At 54.1% G+C, this 25,726-nt stretch overlaps 2 protein-coding genes across 9 annotated transcripts in view; both read left to right on the forward strand.

Moving 5' to 3' along the window:
* The first annotated feature begins 1,924 nt into the window (after positions 1 to 1,924).
* DGUOK (deoxyguanosine kinase) lies at positions 1,925 to 9,005 on the forward strand. 7 transcript variants are annotated; one of them, XM_053270181.1, is made up of 7 exons: positions 1,925 to 2,186; positions 3,414 to 3,529; positions 4,875 to 5,062; positions 5,602 to 5,749; positions 6,731 to 6,846; positions 7,133 to 7,232; positions 7,491 to 9,005. In XM_053270181.1, the coding sequence occupies exons 2-7, from the start codon at positions 3,470 to 3,472 to the stop codon at positions 7,503 to 7,505; spliced, it is 627 nt and encodes a 208-aa protein (XP_053126156.1). In that variant the 5' UTR covers positions 1,925 to 2,186; positions 3,414 to 3,469; the 3' UTR covers positions 7,506 to 9,005. The 7 variants fall into 7 exon arrangements, with proteins under 7 accessions (XP_053126156.1, XP_053126157.1, XP_053126155.1 ...); XM_053270180.1 differs by having other exon boundaries at positions 1,928 to 2,186; positions 7,436 to 9,005; XM_053270183.1 differs by having other exon boundaries at positions 1,938 to 2,140; positions 7,436 to 9,005.
* A 6,463-nt stretch (positions 9,006 to 15,468) lies between these two features.
* TET3 (tet methylcytosine dioxygenase 3) overlaps positions 15,469 to 25,726 on the forward strand; it is a 112,262-nt gene continuing 102,004 nt past the window's right edge. Inside the window, exons 1-2 of one of the 2 annotated variants that reach the window (XM_053269641.1) lie at positions 15,469 to 15,691; positions 16,107 to 16,810. In XM_053269641.1, coding sequence (XP_053125616.1) covers positions 16,502 to 16,810 — 309 coding nt within the window. In that variant the 5' untranslated portion in view covers positions 15,469 to 15,691; positions 16,107 to 16,501. Of the gene's footprint in view, positions 16,811 to 25,726 lie in introns of both variants that reach the window. The other variant, XM_053269640.1, reaches the window with a different exon arrangement.

The raw sequence follows: 25,726 nt of genomic DNA on the forward strand, positions 1-25,726 counted from the left end.
TCCCTATTCGCTCTCTCCACAGCATGCATAATTTTATACATTTCTGTCTTGTTCCCCCCAATCACTGTTTTCCCATCCTTGAAAGCACAGGCCACCATAAACGCATTTGCCCTCTTGGCTGTCCATAAGCCCCGGCTCCCCACATGTTCTGCCCCATCTGCATACAGCAGTGCACTTCCCCTCTTTATGCTGCATTGGAGCGGGTGGGTTGGTACCCAGAGCCACTCTTCAAACGAATGTATATGCATCCTCATTCACGCAAACGCATGTGTGCAAGGCCTCAGTCATGCCTCAATCAGGCTAAATTATAGTCATGGGTACATTTCAGCCCTTTGGTGGAGGAGGGGGCAACTCTGTGTCATCCTCTTGGAGACAGTTAGCAGGGAAGATATCACAGGCAAGACAGTTTGGCTCAGGGATGCCTTTGGGCTCCTGTGACTCCAGCAGCAGCTGGAGCGAGGCCCATTATGGGCTTCCCACCCACATCATGAGTTTAATCAGGTCTGGCCCTTTCAGTGGTTCCCTCAGGCAAGCCTGCCCACCTGGGTGGGCCTTTATACAGCCAGGACCAAGGGAGGGAGCTGTGTGTTGTCTGGGGAGTGGGAACACAGCGCCACTTCCCCGGGCAGTAATGCCACCCTTTCCCTCTGGAAAGTTGCCTGTGAGCCCGGAAGTGTCCCCCTGCAGCACCCACCCCTGCCACCCACAGGAGGTGCCCTCCCTTGGCAGCAGAGGCACTCTTGCCCCTGGACCGTGGGGCTGAAGTCCAGGGCCTCCCTCCACAACCCCTGGGGACCCTCAAATCCTCTTTAGTCTGTCCCGGGTGGTGGGGTTGCCCGGCGGAGCAGGATGATGCTTAATTTGCAGGGGAGGGAGGGGCTCCAGGCTCCAGAATGACCTAGGTCTCCTCCCTCTGCTTGGCAGTGCACCTGGTGTATGGCATTTACACACAGTCTGCCCACAGGAATGCCAGGGGAAATACACGGGCAAGGAAGGGAAGTCTCCTGTGCCCCAGAATAAACTTTGGACCACCCCAAATCCTCCTGGGACGTTGCTCCCCCTGCAAGGTTCTCCGTGGACTCTTTGGCTGCCTGCTGAGGGTGGCCCCAGGGCTGGCTGATGTGCGGGATGATGAAATCAAGGCAGCCGGGGCGGAGATGCTGAGCTGTGGCTGCATTCGCGAGGGGCCTCTTTCCCAAGAACAACTTCATGTTGCATCAGAGGTGGGTAGATTTAAACATAAATAAATATACAAACAAATAAAATGAGTCTAAGTGCATGTTCTGGGGCTCCTAGAGAAGAGCGGAGGTGGTGGCACCAGGGGGGGGGGGACTGAGCGGGGGGGGGCAGAAGGGGCAAAAGTGCATGATGGGCAGGTGAACTGTGTCCCACATGTGTTTGAAATAGAAATGGGGCAGATAGCAAGCTGCTGCTGCTACTACAACAAATATTTATGTACTACTCTTCAACCAAAGTGGTTTTCCAAGAAAAACCAAGAATACATAAGATGGTTCCCTGTCCCCAAAGGGCTCACAGTCTAAAAAGAAACATAAAGCAGACGCCAGTAGCAGCCAGTGGAGGGATGCTGTGCTGGGGATGGATGAGGCCTGTGTTGCTCTCCTCCTTCTGCTAAATAGAAGAGAATCTCCACTTTAAAAGGTGTGTCTTTGCTATGCGACTGGTTGGAGCGCTCCCCCCCCACCCCCCGCCGCGCCTAGAGCCTTTCAACAAAAGTTTAGTTTTGCGTCCGTGTGGCCACTTCATCTGCTGGCAGTACACGCCTAGAGGCCGGACTCTGCTCCACGGGACCTACTTTGAAGCAATTATTTCGCTTTAATTTGGGTATAGGCTCAGGTAGCTTCCTGCCCCGCAAATGGCCGCCGCGTTCCGGTGTCGCTTGAATAGCAGAGCTCAACGCTCGCACCAAGTGAGCGGGAGCTCTTTGGAGGCCGCGTGTTCCGGGAGGACCCGAGCGGCTTCGGCCCCCGACCTGGCGGCGCGTGCGCAGTGGCCTTCTGCTGATGCCGGCGGCGGCGACGACGACGAGCGCTCGGTCTGCTCTCTGGCGCAGCCATGGCCGGGGCGCGGGGCTGGCACTGCGCGGGGGCCGGCAAGAGGCTCTCGGTCGAGGGCAACATCGGTAACCGGGCTGCGTGCGGGGAGGTTCCAGAGCAGCGGGCGCCTAGGCATGTGCAGAGTGCCCCTCTCCATCACTGGGCAGGTCTACCCTGGGGGGCTGCAGCACGTGCCCAGAGGCAGCTGCCTTGTCCCGGGTCGGGCCTGGGAGGGGCCCCCTGCAGGCAGAGCTCCATCTCAGGGATGCAGGCAGAAGGGAAGCGGGAGCAGGTTTTGGGGGGGTGGTCAGGGCACTCCCGGGGGGAGGAAAATCTATCCTGGGGGGTGGCGAAGTCGGGCGGGGGCGGGACGCAGATGCTGGGCGGGGACCTGCACCCTGCTGCGTGCAGTACGCAGCTGCCCGATCCGGAGTCAGGCCTTTGGTTCATTCTGCTCGGCCCCAACTGGCAGCAGCTCTCTCCGGGGTTTTAGGAAGAGAGCCAGGCGTGGCTCGGCCTCAGGATCCGAGAGGAGGCGCAGCGGCCTCTGCTGCTTCCCAGAGCTCCATTTGCGCCCCTCTCTCCCGCCCCCCCCCGCTGCCTGCAGGCTGGCCATTCGTCAGGTACTGCTGTACGGTTAACCACACAGCTCTACCTGATGAATGGCCAGCCGGCAGGCAGCCTGCTGCCTGGCTCTTGTGAACACTGGGGCAGGGAGAGAGAGGAGCCAACGGAGAAGGAGAAGGAGAGGCAGCAGCGGCACCTCTGGCCCTGGCCAGCTCCTTAGGATCAGCAGCAGCAGCAGCGAACCCTCTTTCCCACAGCTACTATAAATACACCCAGAGCGCCACCCCAAGAGACAGCATCCAAGTTGGAGGGGGCGGCAGCTCAGTGGTAGGCCTTCTTGCGTGCAGAAGGTCCCCGCTTCAATCTCAGGCAGCGTCTCCAGGTAGGACTGCTGGGAAAGGCCTTGGAGAGCTGCTGCCTGTCAGAGTAGACAACACAGAGCTGGATGGTCCAAGAGTCTGACTCTGTAGGTGGCGGCTTCCTCCTGCATGCTCCTGAATATTGATGCCTCCAGTAAACACCAGAACTGCCCCTCGAGGCCACATCAGAACTGCTGCTCATTTTCTTCACTATGCTGTGCGGTGACTTTATCCACTTGCTGAGCTTCTGTCAAACTCTTTCTGAGCTTCAAGTCACATGCTATAGTGGCACGGAAATATGCATGATGCCACTCTGAGCAAATCTCCTTTGTAGACCTTCTTTTTATTGCATAGAAAAGAAAAGAAATCCAAGAAAGTTCTGTTAAAAGCTGACTAATGGGCGCACGCGCTTTTTCTTTTGGTTTTGTCCCAGCTGTGGGGAAGTCCACGTTTGTGAGGTTACTCAGGAAAGCTTTCCCAGAATGGCATATGACTGCAGAGCCGGTCTCCAAATGGCAGAAGGTTGAGGCCGCGGGGCACCATCCAGAGGTCAAGTAAAAAACCTGCAGAGTTTATAAGCAACTGCACCTTTCTGCTTCTGCACCTTGGTTTCGATCAACTGATATTGCTAGGGTTGCAAGCTTGAGCATTCCACAGGACTCCTATTTCCTCCCTGTACAAGAATTCTGAGCTGCTTGAAAGCTTGCTACCTCCCAGGTCAGAGTCATTTGGAATCTCAAATGACTCTCTGCTCATTTGACCAGGTGGAAGGAGGGGCAGGGAGAGTTCTTCGGGCCAGTTCTCTACTGCTGTGCCCCAGGTTGCAGGATTGGACCGTTTCCTCCCTTCTCACCACTGGAATACAGAGTCTTATGGGGGGTGCTGCTCCTGGGTCTTTGCTATGGCGGCAGTGGGGGGGGGTGGAGTTTGGAGGGGATGCTTATTGTGATATTTGACTTGTACTGTAAAGCCATAAAGGCAGTTGGAGCTGCATGTAATATAATACAGCACCCTAGAATGCCACAGTTGAAAGGGACCTTGGAGGCACCCTGCTGGTGCAGGATGCTGCTGGATCATCCCTGTCCAGCCTGTCTGAAAACTTCTAGAGAGCCCACCATTGCATGAGGCGGGCTGTTCCACTGTCAAACAGCTCTTGCAGTTAGGAAATCTCTCTTTAGGAGAGGAGAGCTGGTCTTGTGGTAGCAAGCATGACTTGTTCCTCTAGCTAAGCAGGGTCCACCCTGGTTGCATTTGAATGGGAGACTAGAAGTGTGAGCACTGGAAGATGTATTCCCCTCAGGGGATGGAGCCGCTGCTCTGGGAAGGGCAGAAGGTTCCAAGTTCCCTCCCTGGCAGCATCTCCAAGCCAGGGCTGAGAGAGATTCCTGCCTGCAACCTTGGAGAAACCGCTGCCAGTCCGTGTAGACAGTACTGAGCTAGAGGGACCAGCGGTCTGACTCAGTATATGGCAGTTTCCTCTGTTCCTGTGTCAACTGTCTTCTTAGTTGCAGGCCATCTGGAAAGAGAGGGCAGGCATGTTTGTTTTGCATAAAGCCTGAAATAGGGAGCTAGAGAAATGCACCGCTTTGGAGCCAGGATCATAGGGAGCTACCTTCTGCTGAGTCAGACCATTAGTCGGTCTAGCTCAGGATTGTCTGCACTGACTGGCAGCAGCTCTCCCAGGTTGCAGGCAGGAGCCTTTCCCAGCAGCCCTACCTGGAGATGCTGCCAGGGAGTGAACCGGGACCTTCTTCATGCCAAGCAGGCCCCCCCTCCCCCCCGCCAGGTTATGGCCCCCGTTCACGTGCATGTGGGCCCAGCTACTGCAGCTCCCCCCGAAGAGGCACCCCCAGCCCCTCCGTCTCAATCACCCGCCTCTGCCCTTCCCCTCCAGGCCCTGCCTTCTCAGAGCACGGGGAACTTGCTGCAGATGGTCTACCGGGAGCCTTCGCGGTGGTCCTACACCTTCCAGACGTACTCGTGTCTGAGTCGGCTCAAGGCCCAGCTGGCACCTCTGCCCGCCCGGGCCCTGAAGGTGCAGGAGCCTGTGCAGATATTCGAGCGATCCGTCTACAGTGACCGGTATGGTGCCAGGCCTGTGTGGCGTGTCTCTGGGGGCAGCAGCCGAGTGGGGCAAGGGGTCGCGAGGCGTGTGGATGGAGACCCCCCCCCCTTCAGAACTGGACAGGACATTTGGGGTCCCACTGTGGGCAGCAAAGGGCAGTGGTCCCACAGCAAGCACTCCTCAAGAGGGGTTCCCCGGGTGTTGCTTCAGGGAGGCTTAATGGGACGGGCCTTATTTTTCTTTCTTCCTTCTTACATTTGTATCCCGCTCTTCCTCCAAGGAGCCCAGAGTGGTGTGCATGATTTATGTTTAACCTCACAACAACCCCGTGAGGTAGGCTAGGCTGAGAGAGAAGTGACTGGCTCAGAGTCACCTAGTGAGTTTCATGGCTTCGCACTGTTGCCAGAACCTAAGGGGTATACTCGTGGGTCAGATGGGCCGTAACCCAAAGTTTGGCCTTAAAAAAGCCACACCTGCCCACTTGAGTCTGCCTGGCCGTGGCCCAGCACTTCCACTAACCACTGCACTGCACGGACTCCTCCTCTTCCCTCCCCAGATACGTCTTTGCAAAAAACCTCTTTGAAATTGGCCACCTGGCGGAGATCGAGTGGGTCATCTACCAGGACTGGCACACCTTCCTCCTGCAAGCATTTGGAGACCAGCTGGGCCTTCACGGCTTCCTCTACCTCCGGGCGCCTCCTGAGGTACCTGTGGGGATGCGCTGACGGGCCAGCCCCAGGGTGCATCTGCTGCGTGCCGAGGAGGTGCCTTCACCACAGCCAGGAAGCGGAGTCCTGGGTTGGGCTTCGGAGGGGGAAAGGGGTTTCCGCTTCGTTGGGTTCCCAAAGGGCCTGCTTTCTGACTGAGCAAGTGGCTCGAGCTCCCGAGGAAGAGGCCCTGACCGGACAGGTGCTGGGCCTTACACCTTCTATGCCCAGGTTCCCCTTGAGGTCTCCCCTAATTGTTTTTGCTCCTTTCGTCCAGTTGGCCTCCATGGGGGACGGGTAATTGGGTGGCCTCTGTGCGTTCGGTGTGCAATTGGACCATTAAAATCCCCTCCTTCCGAGGAGGCTCGGTGTTGCATCTCTTTGTGAGTCCTTTCGCTGGGTTTCCGGGCAGGAGGCTTGCCCCTCCTGACGAGGTGTGGGGGTGGGCGCCTTGGAGAGTGCTCGGTTCTTGCACGCTCTCAAAGAAAACCCTTTCAGGTACGGAACTGAAGCATGCCTCTAGACCAGGGGTTCCCAATGGGTGGTACTCCAGATGTTGCTGGACTACAATGCCCATCATCCCCAGCCACAGTAAGTTGTAGCTGAGGATGATGGGAGTTGTAGTTCAGCGACATTTATTTATTGTTAACTTTAGTTTATTGTTAGATCTATATACTGCCTTTCATTAAAACATCCCCAAGGCGGTTTACAGCAGAATTTAAAAACAAGATTGTAAAAAAGACACAATTAACATATTAAGCTAAAAACATAAAACAAATCTGATTAAAGATTTAAAACATCAGCATAAGAACAGTACAAAATACAAAGACATCTGGAGTATCACCGGTTGGCAATCCCTGCTCTAGACACAACTGCAGGAAAGTGGGAAATGCGGCGGGTTCAGGGCCATGCAGGCATTGTGTGATGTGCGTTGTGCTGCTTGGCGAACACCGCGTTCCTCCTCTTCCTCCTCCTCAGGTCTGCCTGGAGAGATTGCACCGGAGAGCCAGGCCTGAAGAGAAGGAGGTCCAGTTGCGATACCTGGAGCAGCTCCACGCCCAGCATGAAAACTGGCTCATGAAGAAAAGCACTGAGTAAGCCGCGCGATTGTTCCTGCAGGAGGGCAGCCCAGGCCTTACTGGGCTGGCAGTGGCCCTTACAGTTGGAGCCCCACAGGTGTCTTGTGCACTCAGGAAGCTGCCCCGCTGAGTCAGACTATTGGACCATCCCTTGTCTGCTCTGACCGGCAGCGGCTCTCCACGGTCTCAGGCAAACACTTTCCCCTGGAAATGCTGCTGGGGGTTGAACCTAGGGCCCTTTGCCTGCAAAGCCAGGGCTGGGCACTCAGGATTTCTGCTTGTGGTTTTTTTGCTCCCACAGGATCCACTTTGAAAACATCAGAAATGCTCCTGTCTTGTTGCTGAATGTCACAAAGGACTTTGAGAATGACTCCAGGGAGCAAGGGAAGCTTGTGAGTCAGGTGAGGGGCTTCCCAGGCCAGCTGCTTCTGCCTTGAGTGTGTGCTGTGTGACACGGAAGCTTGTATCATGAAGGGTGGCCCGATCAGCTGCCCACTTGCCTGACACTGAACCCCTTGTTCCCTGGAATGGGCATGACCACAAGGGCCCAGGCACATTGCTCTGGGTGGCTTTAAAGAGCTTTTTGCTTTTCCCTTTTTCATAGGTGAAGACGTTTCTCAAGACCCTTTCGTCTGACCCTTTGCCTTCTGCCTCTGCAGCCACTTGCTAGCTGAGGAGCTTGTTCCACCAGCACGTGGCTCTGGCTCCCAAACCGTGGAAAGGACGCGTCATGGACAGATGGCTCCCAAGTGACCCTAACCCTTCTCACACTTAATCCTGGAAGGCTGAAGTCAGCTGGAGAGCCACATCCAAGCTGGCCAGAGATGTCCCTGCGTCCCTAGAACGAAGAGTCCTGTCTGGGTGCTGCCGGGAAAAGGCTCCCTGTCTCTGGTACCAGGACCGTCCCAGCGTGGAGACCCAGCAGGTGAAGGGCGGGACTGGAGGACGTGCTTCCCCGTGGGCTGGGCTGGTTCCGAGGCAGCCCACATCCCCCCCCAGACTGGGCCCTGCTGGAGCAGAAAGCAACTCGGGAGCTCCTCGGTCTTGGCGTGTGCTTGGCTGGGTGGGAGACTGAAGGCACTTGAATGGACGTGGACCTGGGGCCGACCCCGTCTTACTCACCCCCGGCACCACTGGCCATGGCGCTTCCTCTGCTCTGGGTCTGTCCCCCACAGGAAGCTGCTGCTGCTGCTGCTGGAATCTCTGACTGCGTTCCCTGCTGCCTCCTGGGGCTTGAGATGCTGTGGCAGACTCTCTCGCGCCCTTCATCACCCTTGCCGCTCTGCCGTTCCTCCCTCCCCCTCCTCCTGTGCTTCTGTGCCCACTCCTCATCCCCGGACTGGCCTAGAAATGGCCCGGAGCTGCAGGCCAGTCTAGCAGTGCCTGGCTTCTGCCTGCCTGCACCATGTTCTGTGTGCTGAAGCCTCCGACTTGGGGGAGCAGATAGAGATGAGAGATGAGCACGCAATTATTTCCAGGACCATCCCAGAGATCTGGAGTCTGTCCGAAGTTGTAGAGTCCGTGTGGTTCCCCCCTATGGTTGCTTTGAAGTTGTGCAGCGATTCCCAACTTAGGGTCCCCAGAGGTTGTTGGACTACAGTGGCCCAGGCAGCTGTTACTGGGGGTGATGGAAGTTGTAGTCCAACAACCTCTGGGGACCCAGGGATGGGGGCTCTTGTCCTAATGCAACTGTCTGGTGGAGCTGAAAGAAGTGGCTGGCGTGGAATTTGGAAGGGCCCTGCCTGGCAAAGCTTTGTGCACATTGTGTCTGGTTAGGGCCAGGTGCTTGCAGAACAATCTGGATTATGAATGGTATCCTTTGGAGTGAAGTCAAGACTTCAGAGTCCTGTGGGGTTGCTGCCTCCTCCGTGGTAGTTTCCATGTGAACATATTGCGCGTCTTTAAGCATGTAAGCAAAAGGCAGGCGTTTCTTGGAGCCCGGTCAAAGCAGAGTCTGCAGCCGCGCAGGCTTGAGGTCAGGGCAAACCGATCCTGAAATGAATCTGGTTCTCTTGCGCAGGAGCCCCCGTCCTGCTCAAGGGGGTGCCATCTGCTGTATCGTAGTGTGCAAATAGACTCTTAAAAGATTCAGTGCACAGGTAAACTTTGTAGATGCGGATCCCTCCTAAATTATGTAAGTCTGTATTTAAATGAATAAAACAAATCGATTTGAATCTGACCTTGTTTGTGAGGCTGGGGAGAGAGAGCTGCAGGTTGAAAAGCACCGTTCATTGCTGGGGTTGACATCTGGGGCGGCGGCGGGCGGGGGGGGGCCATCGAGAGCAGACTGCCCCTTCGGACCACCAGTGACTTTGTTTTGGGTGTGCGCCGATATTTCTGGCCAAGTCACTGCTTCTGCACATCATTGCCACGTGCAGATAAATGGCCCTCGGGATTAGCGGTGTGTGCCAAGTGCACAACTCCCTGTGTCTGACCTAGAATGTAAAAGGCAGCTTGTCCTGTGGATTCCAGTGAGGCTCCCTTGAGTAAATTGAGTCAGGATGTCAGCCAGTCTCTACAAGATGGGTTCAAGGCAGGTGGGGCCATCGCTCAGGAGGGGAGCATCTGTTGGGCGCACAGAACGTCCCTGGCGGCATCTTCAGGGAGACTCCTGCCTGCAACCTTGGAGCGCTACTGCCAGTCAGTGTAGAAGACAATACACTGCCCAGCTTCGTCTGGTGCTCCAACTGCGGCCTTACCTCGACCCGGCAGGCCCTGGCAGTGGCAACCGTAACTCATGCCCTGGTCACCTCTTGGTTGGACTACTGCAATATGCTCTGCCTGGGGTTGCCTTTGAAGACGACTCGGAAGCTTCAGCTGGCCCAGAATGCTGCAGCCCGGCTGCTTATGGGCAGCAGAAAATATGACCGTGCTTCACCTTTGCTGAGGTGGCTGCATTGGCTGCCAGTTTGCTTCTGGGTCCAGCTGAAGGTGCTGGTTATCACCTAGAAAACCTTTCAGGGTTTGGCGCCTGTGTACCTTCAGGGCTGCCTCTCCCGTCCAACTTCAACCTGCCCTGTGGGGTCGTCTCAGGTGGGCCTTCTCAGAGTTCCAGGCCCAGGGGAGGGACGTGGGGCCGGTGCCCGTGGGAGGGCCTTCTCTGTGGCAGCCCCCTCCTCATGGAACACTCTGCCTCCTGAGATTCCTTATGCCCCCTCCCTTCTGTCCTTTAAGAAGCTTCTGGAAACTTATCTATTCTGCCAGGCTTTGGGGGTGTGTGTGTGTGGGGTGTTTCTCCCTCCTCCTTTCTTTCTCCCCCGCCCCCCCACTGTTGTTTTAATTTATGTCAAAACTGCCTTGAGTCTAAGGAAGTCAGGCGGTCAATAAGTCTGCTAAATAAATAAAATACTGAGCCAGATGGACTAAGGACTCAGCAGCGTCTTATGTTCCCGAGTCCCCAGAAATGAAAATTCACTGAAAGAAAAACAGTTCACGCGAGTCTCATGCTTCTGCCATGCATTATGCCAGGCAGGGGTTCTCGGACAGGAGTCCCCAGATGTTGCTGGACTACAACTCCAATCATCCCCAGCCTCAATGGCTTGGGGATGATGGGAGTTGTAGTCCAGCAACATCTGGGGGCCCAGGTTGGAGAACTTCTGCATTATGCAAAATAGCAGCCTAATTTAAAATACGGTTACTTGGATAATGAGTTCAGTATGATTTATCTTCCTGGTAAATACATTGAGGGTCAGCAAATTTATTTCAGCATAAGCTTTTGTGGAACAGAGTCCATTTCATTGGATGAATGTATCTGTTAATGCTGAGCAGATCATGCTGAAAAGTTGGTGCTACCAATTTGCTCTTGTTTTTGCTGCAACAGACTAATGTGGCCGCCCCAAAGGAAGCTCGTTGCATTTGGGACTGAACTTCACTCCGAAGCCTTAGTTAATGGCACAGTAGAGGGCGCTTCATTTCCGAATTGCTTTCCTGATGCTAGAATGTCATTGGACCCTTCAGGTCAAAACCTGGAAAACCGTTTTTGTGGTGCAAAAGAGGACTGTAGATCAGGGGTGGAGCATCGTCCTTGCATGCAGAAGGTCCCAGATTCCATCTCCCGTGAAAAGGTTTAAATAGCCGGTGTTGCTGCTGCCAGCCAGAGCATTTAGCCAGAGCTAAATGGACCCGTCAGACTGCTTTGTATGTTCACGTTCAACATGTTTCAGTCCTAGCATGGAAGTGAAGCAGGCCTCATCCTGGTCACTGCCCAGAGAGGAGTTGTGTGTGTCACTGATCTCCTTTGGGAAAACTCAGGAAGTGCGGGATTAACCTCAGTCACCATCTACACCACTCTGGGCTCCTTGGAGGAAGAGTGGGATAGAAATGCTAAAATAACATAAAATAATCCAAGAGTTCTCCAACCTGGGTTCCCAGACTGCAGCTGGACTACAGTTCCCATCACTCCTAGCCACAATGAAGCCGTTGTGGCTGGGGATGATGGGAGTTGTAGTCTGACAGGCTGTTCTTGTCCAGCAACAAGGACTCATTAGACTCTGAGACTTCAACCTTCAGCTAGCTTCTTTCATTATTTCTTTGCTGTTCGTCCCAAGAAGGGTAAGTTAAGGACTCTACCCTTTCGTTAAGTTAAGGTAGAGTCCTCGTTGAGACAGGGGCAGTAGATATTTGGATAGGGCCCTGGGAAGATGTTCATTTGACTTGAGGAGTCCTTCCCTTTGGGCTGGGCCTGAAGCTTTTTCGTCTCTGACCACAAAGATGCTAAGACTAGAGGATTCTTTTTCCCCAGAAAGACAGAAAATAATTGCATATTGCTTGCCTGATCATTTTAATTTAGGTTTGCAGGCAAAGTAATGTGGTCAAAAAACACAAGGTCTAGGGAAGAGTCCTCATTCTTAACTTTGTCCACAGAACCACCATTGTGTTACCTAGCTGTAGTGTGTCAGGTAGGGAGCATAAAAACAGTAATAAGCAGCTTCTCCCTCTCTTAGATTAATAGTTATCACTGAACTCATTTTGTAGGTAGCATTGCTAGCAAAGGAATTTTATATTAGTCCACATGAAGTTTATCCTAGGCTAGTTCAGAACTGGTTCGGTGTGTGTGAATAGTAAACCACTTCTTAAAGCTAGTGTTTGAACTGGAGAGTTTAAAAAAATGCTGCTGAACCTGAACCAGAACTAAACTCAAATGTGTAGCAGTTTGACTCTCTTTTGCTGACAAATTCCTCTTTTAGAAGGTGGAGGAGATCAGCTACCCTTGACTAGATCCCAGCCAATAGGGAGAAGTCAGTCAGTGGGCTCAAGTCCTGGGAACTAGTTTCAAGGAAGAGACTGCAGTGAATGTGGTCAGATGCACACCTTGGATTTGCAGAAAGCTGATACTATGAAGCGTAAGGAGCCCAAGGTGCATGGGAGGTTCGGAATATAGGAAGCTGCCATATACGGAGTCAGACCCTTGCTCCATCTAGCTCAGTATTGTCCACACAGACTGGCAGCAGCTTCTCCGAGGTTGCAGGCAGGAGTCTCTACCTTGGAGATGCTGCCAGGGAGGGAACCTGGAACCTTCTAACTGCAAGCAGGCAGGTGCTCCTCCCAGAGCGGCCCCCATCCCCTGAGGGGAATATCGGACAGTGCTCACACATGTGGTCTCCCATCCAAATGCAAACCAGGGCAGAGTGTGCTTAGCAAAGGGCACCATTCATGCTTGCTACCACAAGACCAGCTCTCCTCCTCCTCCTCCTCTTACTAAGGACACAGTCACAAGCAATTGCAAGAAAACGGAGAGAGACCAAAACAAGCCCATGTCTATCTGGATCAGGCTGGAATTGCCCTATTTCCAGCCAAGCCATGTCCTTGCTTTTAGACGTGGGATGTGCACTGCTGCTGCAGCACGGGAGGCAGCAGCAGGGGGAGAAGGAATGCCGCCTAAGCGCCACCCATCTGTGAAATCCCTGGAAATCCCATCCTCTAAGCGGCGGCGGCGGCAGCTTTGTTTTGCTTAGCCCAGGCTTTGCAAACCGCATCGCTTAGATCTAGGACCCCTGGGGTGCCTGCAAGGGAAGGGCCAGTAAGTTGCCTTCCACACCACACCAGGAGGGTGAGCGGATCAGTCAAATGCAGGGAGAGCACACAGGCCAGGCGTAGCTCACCAGGGTGGGTCTCCGGAGGATCTTCTCCTCCTCCACTACCGAATTCTTTTACCCGGAGGCTGAGCCCGGGACTAGCTGCGTGCGAAGCGTGTTGTCCTCCACCAGAACCTTTCGGAAGCTGCTTGACACAGAGCCAGACCTGGGTCTCTTTGACCCGTTCTCATCTACCCCAGCAGGGCTAAGCAACCTCAGCTGTCCAGCTGTTGTTGGAACTACAACTCCCATCGTCCCAATACACTGTGGCTGTGAATGATGGGAGTTGCAGTTCAACAACAGCTGGAGACAGAGCCAAGGTTGCCTGCCCCTGGTCTGCTTGGGCAGTGGCTCTCCAGGGTCTCAGACAGACAGGAGTCCTTCCAAGCCCCCCTAGCTGGGGACTGAACCTGGGAGCCTTCTGCATGGACCTTCCCACGAGGAGGGGTGGCCCCTTATAGGACAATATTGTCCCAGTTGGTGCTTGTAACACAGTCGATCAGGGTGGCCAAACAGAGGTGGCTGTTGCTGGACTACAATGCCCATCACCCCCAGATGCAACTTATTTATTTATTTTTAAAATAAATGTTCACAACGGATTCCTATGCATCTGCCACCCCCCACCCACCCACCCCGGGTGGAAGGCGGCCCGCTGGTGCATTCACCACTGTGGGATAATGCTAGTAACTGCTGCCACAAGTGCCTGCTGCATTTCTTCCAAAAATCCCCAGGCGAGCATCCTCTGGAACATGGCAGTGGTTGTGCCACCCTCCCTGCCTTGTGCCTGGAAAAATCACAAATTCCACAGACTTGTTAAAGAATACATTTAATTGTGGCACTTTGCCTCTGAAAATATTTGAATTACCAGTGCTGGAAAGACCAGGCCCACTACTGTGAAAATGGCCCCGTCTGAGTTCGAGATCAGGAAAGGGGTGTGCGTGCAAAAGGCTTCACAGTGAGGTGGGCCACTTCGGATATCTGAATGGAATGAGAGCCAGCCCGCCTCAAGTCACTCTCCCTCCCTCCCCTCCACGGACCAGAATGGGGGGAGCCCAAGGCTGTCTTGTGTTGACAGCTGACACCAAATCCTCATTCTCACAGAAGTGGTTAACCCGGGTCTAGGTTGTGTCTCTTCAAACGCAGGAGGGTGTTGTTCACGTGGCAATGCCCCCCTGCCCTGCTATACACATACGCACACACTCGCTTTAAAAGCTCTGTTCATAGCAGGAGAATCTGTCAGAGCAACAGAGAGGCCCCCTTGGATCCTGACAGCTCCTTTCTGAATCCAGCGAGGGCACGCACTCCAGCCAGCTTGGAGGCAGCTCTTGAGAGGAAGAGGCTCAGACCAGGGGAGTTTTGCTACCTAGAATGTGCTACCATATCAAGGGAGCTCTGTGTGGAGTTTAGTGGGGATTTTATTTTTGTGAACAATTATGAAAATAAAAATGCTAATATGATGCTCTTAAAGAAACCTGTGGTGTGGCTGCATTTGTAATACTGGTACAGTTCACCACATCTTAAGGAGGACACTGTAGACCTGGAAAAGGTGCAGAAGAGGGCAACCAAGATGATCAGCGGCCTGGAGCACCTTCCTTATGAGGCTAGGCTACAGCACCTGGGGCTCTTTGGTTTGGAAAAAAGAGGTGACTATGGGAAACATGATTGAAGTGTATAAAATTATGCATGGAGTAGAGAGAGTGGACACTGAGAGATTTTTCTCCCCATTCTCACAACACTAGAGCCTGGGGTCACCCCATGAAACTGAAGGCTGGGAAATTTAGGACCAACAGAAGGAAGTACTTTTTCACACAATGCACCATCAACCTACGGAATTCTCTGCCACAGCATGTGGTGATGGCCACTAGCTTGGATGGCTTCAAAACGAGCTTGGACAAATGCATGGAGGACCGATCTATCGATGGCCACTAGTCTGGTGGCTACCGGCTATTCCCAGCCTCAGATGCAAGGACCCCAGTTGCAGGGGGCCAGCAGCAGAGGCCTCCCCTCTTGCCTGTGGGCTTCTCGGGGGCATCTGGTGGGCCAAGCGGGAGGCTGGGCTAGGCGGGCCTGATCCGGCAGGGCTGTCCTTACGTGCCGGCACCACCTGCAGCCTGCTCAGGCGCACGGCGCGTGAGAGCAGCGGAGCCCCACGGGGAAGGCGCCGCCGCCGCCCGCCGCCGCGCTCTCTCGGGGGCTCGGGAGGAGCAAGGCGCGCTGGACCCCCGAGCTCGTTGCAGGGGCCTCCTCCCAAGGGCCGAGCAAGCCCCGCGCCGCTTCCTTGGGCAGCACGTCTCGTCGGCGGGCAGGGGCAGCGGCGGCGCGCGAGCCGACCCGGGCTGCTCTCCACTGGTCGGCCGCGCCGCGCGCCTCCAAACTTTCCGCCGGGCGGGAGGGCGGGCGAGCGGCGCCCACGTGCAGCGGGGGAGGAGGGGGCTGCCCGCGCGCCTGGGGGCGCAGCCCAGCCTCCCTGCGCGCGGCGCCGCGCTGAGTCAGCTGCTGGTGGTGCGGCGGGCTTGGGCACGGCTCACTCGCTCGCTCCCCCGCCGGGCCCGGCCCGGCCCAGCCCAGCCCAGCCCGGGACAGGGAGGTGGAGGAGGAAGAGGAAGAAGCAGCGGCGGCGAAGGAGGAGGAGGGTGCTGGTGCTGCCGCTGCGCTGAGCGGCGGAGCGAGCCGGCCGGAGGAAGCTCCAGAACAAAGAAGCGCAACGTGCGCTCGCCTCGCCCCTCCCCGCGGCGGCGGCACCACCAGCGGCCCCCGCCCCGCCCCGCTCCGCCCTCCTCGCCCGGGTAAGCGGCTCGCTCTTTGTGTCTTCTGGGGTGCGGGGTCCCCTGGCAGCCCGCGCGCTCCTCCGGACCCGTCCAACTTCTTTCCGCCCCGGCGGCGAGCTGAAGCCTGCTCCTCCTCCGCCGAGCAAGCCCACTCGGGCCCAGCGCAGCGGGGCTTGCTTCCGAGGAGGCAGCGTGCCGCTGGGTGGGGAGGCGAGGGCAGGCGCCTGCTCCCCGCACTCTCGCCGAAGTTCTTCCTGTCGCCAGAGGCTTCTTGGGCGGGGGAGGCGATGTGGAAGTTTTGAAGCCCCCGTGGGAAAGGGACGGGCTCGTCCTCCCTCTCGGAGCTCGCCCGGGAAGCGGGAGTCGCCCGGCCGGCTTCTGGCAAGGCTCGGGAGCTGCTCGGTGACCACGTCGTCGCCCTTTCCCTTCCCAGAACTGCACCCCGGCCCGGTTCGGCGTGTTGCGACTTCTGCTGCCTGCCCGCGCCTGCCTCCGCGGACTTGCGTGGGCTGCTCGGACTGACTCTGCCCGCCCTGCCGGCATCCAGGATGGTTTCCTCTCCGGGCATCCCTGGCGCCTGTGGACCTCAAGCGCCTGCGGTCTGGGAGAGCAGCAGCAGCAGCAGCAGCAGCCTGCGGAGAAAGGCCACGCTGGGGGAGAAAGGCCGATGAAAGGCAGCCGAGAAGCCTCCTGCCGCTCGGGGTCCCGGAGCAAGCGGAGCTGATCCCGCCTTCGGCTGCGCTGGTCTTGACTTCCTCGCAGGCAGCTCGTGCTGTCCAGGGGGGCCTTGGTCTGGGAGTTCTTGGCGAGCGCGCGCCGGGCAGCGCCATGAAGAAGGTCCCGTTCGCCTTGCCGCTCAGCAGCGCGCTGACCCGCGCTTGCCACTACCCTGACTATGGTGAGATTCTGAGCCAGCTGAATGGGGGCTTCCCTGCCGGGCTGCAGAGCAGTGACTGTGCCGAGGCTGCTGCCCAGGCCCGGAAGAAGCGCAGGCGTTGTGGGGCCTGCACCCCTTGCCTGAGGAAGGAGAACTGTGGGGTGTGCTTCCCCTGCGTCAACCGAAGGACCAGCCACCAGGTCTGCAAGATGCGGAGGTGCGAAGCCCTGAAGAAAAGAAAAGCCAGGGGTCTCGGGGAGGTGAGTGCCCCCCACCCACTACTTGGGTGCCGCTGTGTCAAAGTGTGTCCTTATTTAGCACGGCTGGCAGCTGCTGAAGGGACACATCCTGCTGCTATTGCTCCTCTGCCGAATCGGAGAGGTGTGCCCTATGTGCCTTCCCAGTATCCGAGAGAGTGCTGGAGCAGAACTCCTGGATTGTGCATAGTTGCACACGATATGAGGGTCGTGGCTTGATATTCTTGTGACAAGCTGTGATTCGGAGACCGCTAGTTATTGTTGCTGCTAGGTGTGATGTAAGACTAGGTCTGATGAAAACCGTAGAGTCAAATGCTGAAGAGCCAGAGCCCTCTGAGGAGTTTCCACTACCTACTGAAGAGTCAACCCACTGCTTCAGTGTAAACAACTGAAAAAGCTGCTTGCCTCTTCAGCAGAACAAGTAGCTGCAGTGGAAACTTCAGGGAGTGGAAGGATGATGAATGGAACCCACTTGATCAGCGTCAGGTTCCAGAGTGGGATGCCATCACGCAAGGGACTTTTTGAGCATCCTCCCCGCCCGGCTGCCCTAAGAAGAGAGTGCCTGATAGTCTGGAAAGCGAGCGCAAGCAAACCAGAGACTGCTGCTCTGTGTGCTGTTGTGGGGTGTGCCTTTTGGGTTGTGCTTTGCTTTACTGGTGTCCCTGGAAACTACGATGCACAAGTTGTCCAGTTGGGCTGACTCCTGCTGGAGGGTGGCCAGCCCGTGTAAGTCTGGCGTGATTCCCGCAGTAATAGACAGAAGCATGTCGAGCCGCAGCCGGCGTTCCTGGCTGGGCAGCGCTGGAGTCCAGCACTGGCAGTCTAGAAAAAGTCCTAGCCACGTCGGTGGTGTTTTCCTCCCCGGCAAGAGCATTCTGGTTCTCATGGCTGAGGAGTTCTGCCATGAGAACTGGAATGCTCTTGCGGGGGGTGTGTGTGTGTGTGTGTGTGTGTGTGTGTGTGGTCTGGGTGGGGACTGGAGGCCGAGAAACGGCAACAGTTAAGTGCACTGAACAGATTTGCTCATGGTGTGCAGTGCGTTTCATTGCTTGGTGACTCACAGCTGACTCCATCTGCCTGTTGTGGTCCTCCTGGGACTCAGCGGCTTCACACTGCAGGTGGGTCTCTTGTGATCCAATGCCCCCTCCTGCAAAACCCACGTGTTTTCTTAGTTTGGGGACTTTCCTGGGTGAAAGGAAAGCCCCTCAACGTAGATACCTAGCATGTAATGGAGAGGGCTGCATTCGCCTGCTTCTTAGTGAGATCTGGGCTTTTCCTTTGCAGTGAGTCTTCGATGCAGACAAGTTCCAGGACCTGCATGATCTCAGGAGGGCTACGTAGTGTGCTTTTCCTGAGCACGTAGATCACGCACGAGCCTGTGAACTTCTCCCAAAGCATTTGCATCTGAGGTCATGTGCGACTAGAGGCAGCGCGTTCTCCGTCATTGCCGGAGCTGTCAGGATCTCCTCAATGGGCAGCTTTGCCAGCTGCACACACAATTCTGCCTTTGCCGGCAACTGTTGGGTCTGAGTATTTGGTGTGCTGTGAATTGTGTGTGGTAGACAGCACTCCCTTGTGCGTCCAGTGCAAATTGCCACTCAGCGTGGGTCACTATAGGCGCATTGCTTCCCCCCCCCGCGCTCTAGATGCACACTTACTGGCACGGTGGCTGATACTCCTGCTGCGGTTGCTGCTGCTGTGCCCGCCAGAGAGTGCCTGCGGAAGTATGCTCCCCACGTGGGCTGCTCTTGCATCATGGCTAGCGACCAGACAGGTGACGCCCGGCCCGTTGGGAGGTGTGTCGTGTGCAAGGTTGCTAACTGTGGCATAACAGCAGCCCACGTGGGTGCAAGAGGAGACTTCCTCTTAGCGGCAGGGGTCGACTGCAGGAGCAGCTCTGGAAGTGGGAGGGTCTTCCTCGGAAGTCTCGGCCAGGGTGCAGATGATAGGCCGGATGAGTTAGCTTAGCCACATGGTGTGCTGAGCCCCATGCTCTCTCGTGGTGCTGAGATATGGATGGCGGGGGGTGGGGGTGCATCTCCGTCCTTGCCTGGAGTTCTTAAAGAGGCAGGCCCCATCTCTGAACTGACTCGCCTGGTGGGGATTTTTTTGTTTTTTGAGTGGGGAGGAGTGTCCTCCTTCCCCAATGGAGCTGGCTGCGCTTGAGCATGGATTGCAGCGTCTGGCTGGGGCTGGGGCATTGCATGCTGATCTACCTCCCTAGACCCCCCCCTTTCCTTTGGTCCTGAAGCAGGGGTTTGGGCAAGGCCTACTAGAGAAGTCCCTTGGCAGTTCTCTGGCACCAGAGTGGAGGGCCACCCACAGATGACCGCTCCAGAGATGTGCTGGGGCCTCCTAAGCATGGTGACTTGGGGGTGGACCCACTGAGTGCCTTAGCTTGTCCTCTTGCATGTTCTGAAAGGCAACGTCTTTGCTCTTTGGAAGGGAATGAAGAGGGGTGTGTGGTTGGATGGAGAAGGGCTGCATGTCCCAGGATACTTGCGCACACACAGGAAAGGTGGTTAGGCATAACATGATGTGCAGAGACACATGGCGCCATATTGCGTGCACGTGTCTTCTGTTTTGCTGGTGATGATCTCGAGCCAGCCAGTCTCCCCAAGAGGTTTTCTTTCGTGACTCCTTGGTGAACTGACTTCCCAGAGCGACCCTGGGGTTAAGCCTGTCGTCTGCTTTACCCCTGAGGCTGAAATGAGGAGTGTCCTTTTTCCTTCCATGGGTTAGTCATTCCCGCTCCTGAGTGTGGAATGACCCCCCACCCTGCCCAGAGGATCTTCTGTCTGGCTGTTGCTCGCCTGGCTGTGGAAGGTGGGGGGTTGTGTGCTCGGACAAGGGCCTCTGAAGACAACCCTGGCTGCTGGGCAGGTTTGTTGGGGAGGTGGCAGTCTTCCGGATGCCCTGGTTCCAAGCCATGGAACAAAACACCTGGAATTGGGCCTGGAAACAGCCTCGTAGCCAGCGAAGCTGAAGACAGGACTGCAGGAGCCCGTTCAGGTCGAGAGCCCAGCCTCTGCCATTGGGGCCAGTGAGAGGAGAGCTGGTCTGGTGGTGGCCATCATGAATGGTCCCCTTTGCTAAGCAGGGCCTGTCCTGGTTTGCATTGGAATGGGAGATGTTCCCTTAGGGGATAATGGGGCTGCTCTGGGAAGAGCAGAAGGTTCCAGGAGTCCCCTCCCTGGCAGCATCTCCAAGACAGGGCTGAGAGAGATTCCTGCCTGCAACCTTGGAGAAGCCGCTGCCAGTCTGGGTAGACAATACTGAGCTAGATGCACCAAGGGTCTGGGTCACTATAAGGCAGCTTCCTGTGTTCTTGCAGTTTCCAGAGCTTCTCAAGGGTAGCCCCACATACGTGCATTACAGCAGTTCTTTACCTTAGATGTTTTTGCCATAGTGGCAAGGGGGGATGATGGGAGTTGTAGTCTAACAAGATAGAGAATTAGAGTAGTCTAGCCTGGATGCCATGAGAGCATTGATTCCTCTCTCTCCAGGAAGGGAGGCAGCTGGCATCTCAGTCACAGCTGGGCAGAGGTGCTGCGAGTGACTGATGCCACTCGAGCAACGAGCAGCGTCAGCCCCAGACTGATCCTCAAGTGGCAGAGAGTGCAAATGCTGGAACAGTCTGAGTTGCCTCTGCCTTGGATGGATAAATGATTGGCCAGCTGTCTCCGTGCTCTTGGATGCCGCCTTCCAGCCACATATCTGGGACTGCCACCCCTGGCTCCGATACGGGGGAGGAGAGGGATCTGTTGTGGAGTCAGCAGTCTGTTGGAAAGCCACGTGGGTTCTGTGTTAAGAGCGCACGTGCTGGCTGCGGGGAAGGTTCCTTGGCTGCTACTTTGGTCTGGCAGCCAAGGGTTATTTATCTATCTATCCATCTATCATATTTTTATACTGCCTGATAAGTACATCTCTAGGTGGTGTATGCATTTTAATATTAAAAATCACAGATTACAATACATAAAACACGATAAAAACAATATGAAACAGATTATTAAAATTAATTCTAATTGATTCTAATTAAAAGCTTGCGAGAACAGGAGAGTCTTGAGGGTCTTCCTGAAGACAAATAGAGAAGGAGATGCTCTTATTTCAGTAGGGAGCGCATTCCAAAGCCCCGGGGCAGCCACAGAGAAAGCCCGGTCAAGGGGTTGGTGGCAACTGTTACTGGATCTCTCCAGAAGATCGTAAAAGGTGGCAGGTTTGTGACAAAGGAGGCACTCTCTTAAATAGCCTGGACCCAAGCTGTTAAGGGCTTTATAGGTAAAGCCCTATATTGGCAGCCAGTGCAGTTCTTCGAAAACAGGTGTTATATGGTCCCTTCATGTTGTTCTAGAGACCATTCTGGCTGCCGCATTCTGTACCAACTGTAGTTTCCGGACTGTGTTCAAAGGCAGCCCCATGTAGAGTCCATTACAGTAGTCAAGTCTGGAGGTTACCAGCATGTGTACCACTGTTTTAAGGTCATTCACCTCTAGAAATGGACATTGCTGACATATCAGCCAAAGCTGATAAAAAGCACTCCTGGCCATTGTCTCAACCTGAGAAACCAGGGAGAGCTTTGGGTCCAACAGCACTCCCAAGTAATGTATCTGATCTTTCAGGGGGAGTGTAATTCCATCCAGAACAGGTAGATCTATACCATCTCTCAGGTCCTGACCGCCACCCCCCACCCCAGTCAGTATTTTCTATTTTATTTGGATTCAATCTCAGTTTGTTATCCCTCATCCAGCCCATTACCGCTTCCAGGCAGGCATTTATCAGCTTCAGCTGATACATCAGCTGTGTTTTATTGTTTTGTTGTAAACCGCCCAGAGAACTTGTATTTTGGGTGGTGTAGAAATGTTAAATAAATAAATAAATAAATTTAGGGAAGATATGCCATTTCCTGATGAGGTCGACATAGAGAAGTAAATCTGGGTGTCATCAGCATATTGATAACACTCAGCACCAAATCTCCTGATGATCTCTCCCAGCAGTTTCATGGAGATGTTAAAGAGCATTGGAGTCAGTATGGAGCCTTGTGGAACTCCATACTTCAGTTCTCGCAGAGTCACACTCCCTCTGTTGACAGCCAGTTGGAGATCATCCATCAGGCCGACCAAGGTAGTCTCAACCCCATAGCCCACATGGAAGCCAGTTTGAAATGGGTCTAGATAATATGCATCATCCAGAACTGCCTGGAGCTGAGAGGCCACCGCCCACTCAGTCACCTTGCCCAACCGTGGAAGGTTAGAAATGGGTCTGTAATTACCTAACTACGAGCTAATTACAATGCAATCCAATGCAGGTTTCTTCAGAAGTGGTCTAATAGTAGCCTCGTTAAGACAAGGAGGCATCCTGTCCTCCCTCAGAGAAGCATTTATAATACTTACCAGACTCTCTCTGATAATGTGATTATCAGAGGAGATAAGCCCGGTTGGGCAAGGGTCAAGAGAACAGGTTATAGGGCACACAGTCTGAAGCAGTTTGTCCACTTCCACAGGAGTCATAAACTGAAAATGATCCAATCTAACCCCATAAGAGGAGTTGCTGGACACCTGCACAGTAGACTCTGCTGTAACTGTGGAATCCAGCTTGGCCCAAATGCAAGAGATTTTATCTGCAAAAAAGTCGTTAAAAATGTCACAGCGAGTAACCGATGGTTGCATGTTTAAATTCAAGGGGGAGGGTCCATATACTATCCCCCTCACAACCCTAGACAAAGAACTGCTTCTTTGCCACCCGCACTGCCAGAGCATCGATCTCCAAATGTGCTCTGCGTTGTACCCGATCAGACTCACGCTGAGCCTTGCTCCACTTGTGCTCTTGTTGTCTACCTCGCTGCATCAGCTCCCGTAGTTCATCCGAGTACCACAGGGCTGTCTTCAAAGCAAGTTGGAGAGGACGCTTAGGAGTGATAGTGTCTACTGCTCTAGAGAGTTCATTATTCCATCTTTGTACCAGAGCATCAACAGAATCACTAGCAGAGCCAACCCTAAACCCTTCCAACATCCTCTCACCTGCACCACCATGGAGTAACCCTCTGGGAGAAGCTGGGACCAAACTGGACCACTCTAATCTCCCGGCCAGGTCTCTGTGATACATACCAGGTCAGCTCCTTCATCCATGATCAAGTCATGAATTACCTCAGATTTATTGTGAACCGGCCTGGCATTACAGAGTAATAAGGTGAGGTTCTGGGGGTGGCTGGCATTGCCTCTCCTGTGGCCTTTTGGGGTCAGGAAGGATCCTCCCTCCTGATTCCCTGCTCTGTGAGGGTTTCCCCCTCATAAGAACATAAGACCAGCCCTGCTGGATCAGGCCCAAGAAGGCCCATCTAGTCCGGCATCCTGTTTCACACAGCGGCCCACCAGATGCTGCTGGAAGCCTACAGCAGGAGTTGAGGGCATGCCCTCCCTCCTGCTGTTACTCCCCTGCAACTGGTACTCAGAGGCATCCTGCCTTTGAGGCTGGAGGTGGCCTATAGCCCTCCGACTAGTAGCTGTTGATGGACCTCTCCTCCATGAAGTTATCAAAACCCCTCTTCAAGCCATCCAGGTTGCTGGCTGTCACCACATCTCGTGGCAGAGAATTCCACAAGTTGATTATGCGTTGTGTGAAAAAGGACTTCCGTTTTTGTTGGTCCTAAATTTCCTGGAAATCAACTTCATGGGACGACCCCTGGTTCTAGTGTTATGTGAGAGGGAGGAGAATTCCTCTCTATCCACTTTCTCCACACTATGCATGATTTTATAGACCTCTATTCTGTCTTCCAGCAGTTGTCTTTTTTCTAAATAGCCCCAGGTGTTGTAGCCTTGCCTCATCAGGAAGGTGCTCCAGGACCCTGATCACCTTGGATAAGAAGCCCTCATTCTCTGGGGCAACACTGGCCAGACTACCGAAAGCAGAGAGGGCCATTATCCATTTGAGTCAGTAGGAGACATGCCTCGCTCTTTCCCCTCTCTGCCGAAGGGTTACTTCTGGAGTATGTAAGAACAACTTGCCTGCAGGGGAGACCACCCATGGAGTCGTCCTCCTCCAGGAAGGCAGTGAATTGAGCAGGGGCTCCTTTGCAGAGGCCTCCTAGGCAGCCTCAGCCCCTCTGATGGCAGAGCTGTCTGCTGTGTTTCTGCAGGGGAAGTGCTGGGATGGGTCCTGTTCGCCCCAGATGCAGGTTGTTGCACCTCAGTTGCTGATCCCCAGAGGAGATGGGTTGGAAACAAAACATGCCAGAGCCATTAATCACGCAGTGGTGCCCAGTGGACAGCCTTTAATGATGTAATGTATCCATATTATTGGAAGTTTGAACCAGAAAGTCTAAACCCCGAGATTGTGGAATGCGCTCCCTGCGGAGATACGATCCTCCCCATCTCTGGCAATTTTCAAAAAATACCTGAAAACCCATCTTTTCATCCAAGCTTTCTCAGCTTCCTAAATTTTTTAGGTTTTAATCTCTGGTTTATTTTTAAATTGTTAAATTGTTTTTAAGTTTTTTGTATATGTTTTTAACTGGTTTTATGTTGTTGTAAACCGCCCAGAGATGAAAGTTTGGGGTGGTGTATAAATCTGATACATAAATAAATAAATAAATTTTGTTTCAGTGGTCAGTTTCTCTTTTAAACACAAACTGGTATTGAAAACTTACCTGGAATATAGTGCAAGTGTACCGTCCATTAAAACTGAACTGGTGATCCTCTTATGATGCCAGTTTGGGGAGTTGGTTTCTATAACATGGTACAATCTTGTGTTATGCATGTTTATTTGTAAGGAATTCCCACTGGGCTCAGTGGAGCTTGCTCCCTAGTAAGTGTGTTTAGGAATCAATCTTTGAGGTTGTTTTGTGACTTGAGAAAGGAGAATCTTGTGCACTATGTATGGTGTGAGTAAGTATAATTCCAGTGCTATCTGACATGGTTGTGACTGTTAAGTTATCTAAAGAGAAGTGATGTATTGTGTATCTTTGCAAATGTTGTAAAAACATTACATTAAATATTTAGGAAATGTAGGGTATACTCTCTGCAGTAAAGGCTGTATTCTGATCTAAATCAAGATGTATGTATGATTAGAACAATCTATTAGTATATTAAGGAAATATCTATGTTTATGATTTGTTTTTGTGTGTTAAATTTCTGCCCCTCTTTTAATTGACCTAAGTGGTTTTGTTTATGGTTTTATTCTGTGTTAGACACCTTGATAGGAACATAGGAAGCTGCCATATACTGAGTCAGACCATTGGTCTATCTAGCTCAGTATTGTCTTCACAGACTGGCAGCAGCTTCTCCAAGGTTGCAGGCAGGAATCTCTCTCAGCCCTGTCTTGGAGATGCTGCCAGGGAGGGAACTTGATGGAGGAGAGGTCTTGATGGAGGAGGAGAAGTCTGTCAACGGCTACTAGTTGGAGGGCTGTGGGCCACCTCCAGCCTCAAAGGCAGGATGCCTCTGAGTACCTGTTGCAGGGGAGTAACAGCAGGAGGGAGGGCATGCCCTCAACTCCTGCCTGTAGGTAGTGGGCCACTGTGAGAAACAGGATGCTGGACTAGATGGGCCTTGGGCCTGATCCAGTAGGGCTGTTCTTATGGAACCTTCTGCTCTTCCCAGAGTGGCCCCATTATCCTCTAAGGGGAATCTCTTACAGTGCTCACACTTAGAACATAAGAACAGCCCTGCTGGATCAGGCCCAAGAATGCCCATCTACTCCAGCATCCTGTTTCACACAGTGGCCCACCAGATGCTGCTGGAGGCCACAGACAGGAGTTGAGGGCATGCCCTCTCTCCTGCTGTTACTCCCCAGCAACTGGTACTCAGAGGCATCCTGCCTTGGAGGCTGGAGGTGGCCTAGAGCCCTCGGACAGACTTCGCGTACAGCGCTCACATATCCCATTCATATGCAACCAGGGCAGACCCCGCTTAGCTAAGGGGACAA

The sequence above is a fragment of the Hemicordylus capensis genome, chromosome 8 (genome assembly GCF_027244095.1).
Source record: "Hemicordylus capensis ecotype Gifberg chromosome 8, rHemCap1.1.pri, whole genome shotgun sequence".
NCBI lineage: Eukaryota > Metazoa > Chordata > Lepidosauria > Squamata > Cordylidae > Hemicordylus > Hemicordylus capensis.

Coding starts and splice junctions, on each gene's coding strand:
- DGUOK (XM_053270183.1), top strand. CDS start 2,074: ATGGCCGGGGCGCGGGGCTGGCACTGCGCGGGGGCCGGCAAGAGGCTC. Junction 5,063..5,601: donor CGATCCGTCTACAGTGACCG/GTATGGTGCCAG, acceptor TTCCCTCCCCAG/ATACGTCTTTGCAAAAAACC. Junction 5,750..6,730: donor ACCTCCGGGCGCCTCCTGAG/GTACCTGTGGGG, acceptor CCTCCTCCTCAG/GTCTGCCTGGAGAGATTGCA.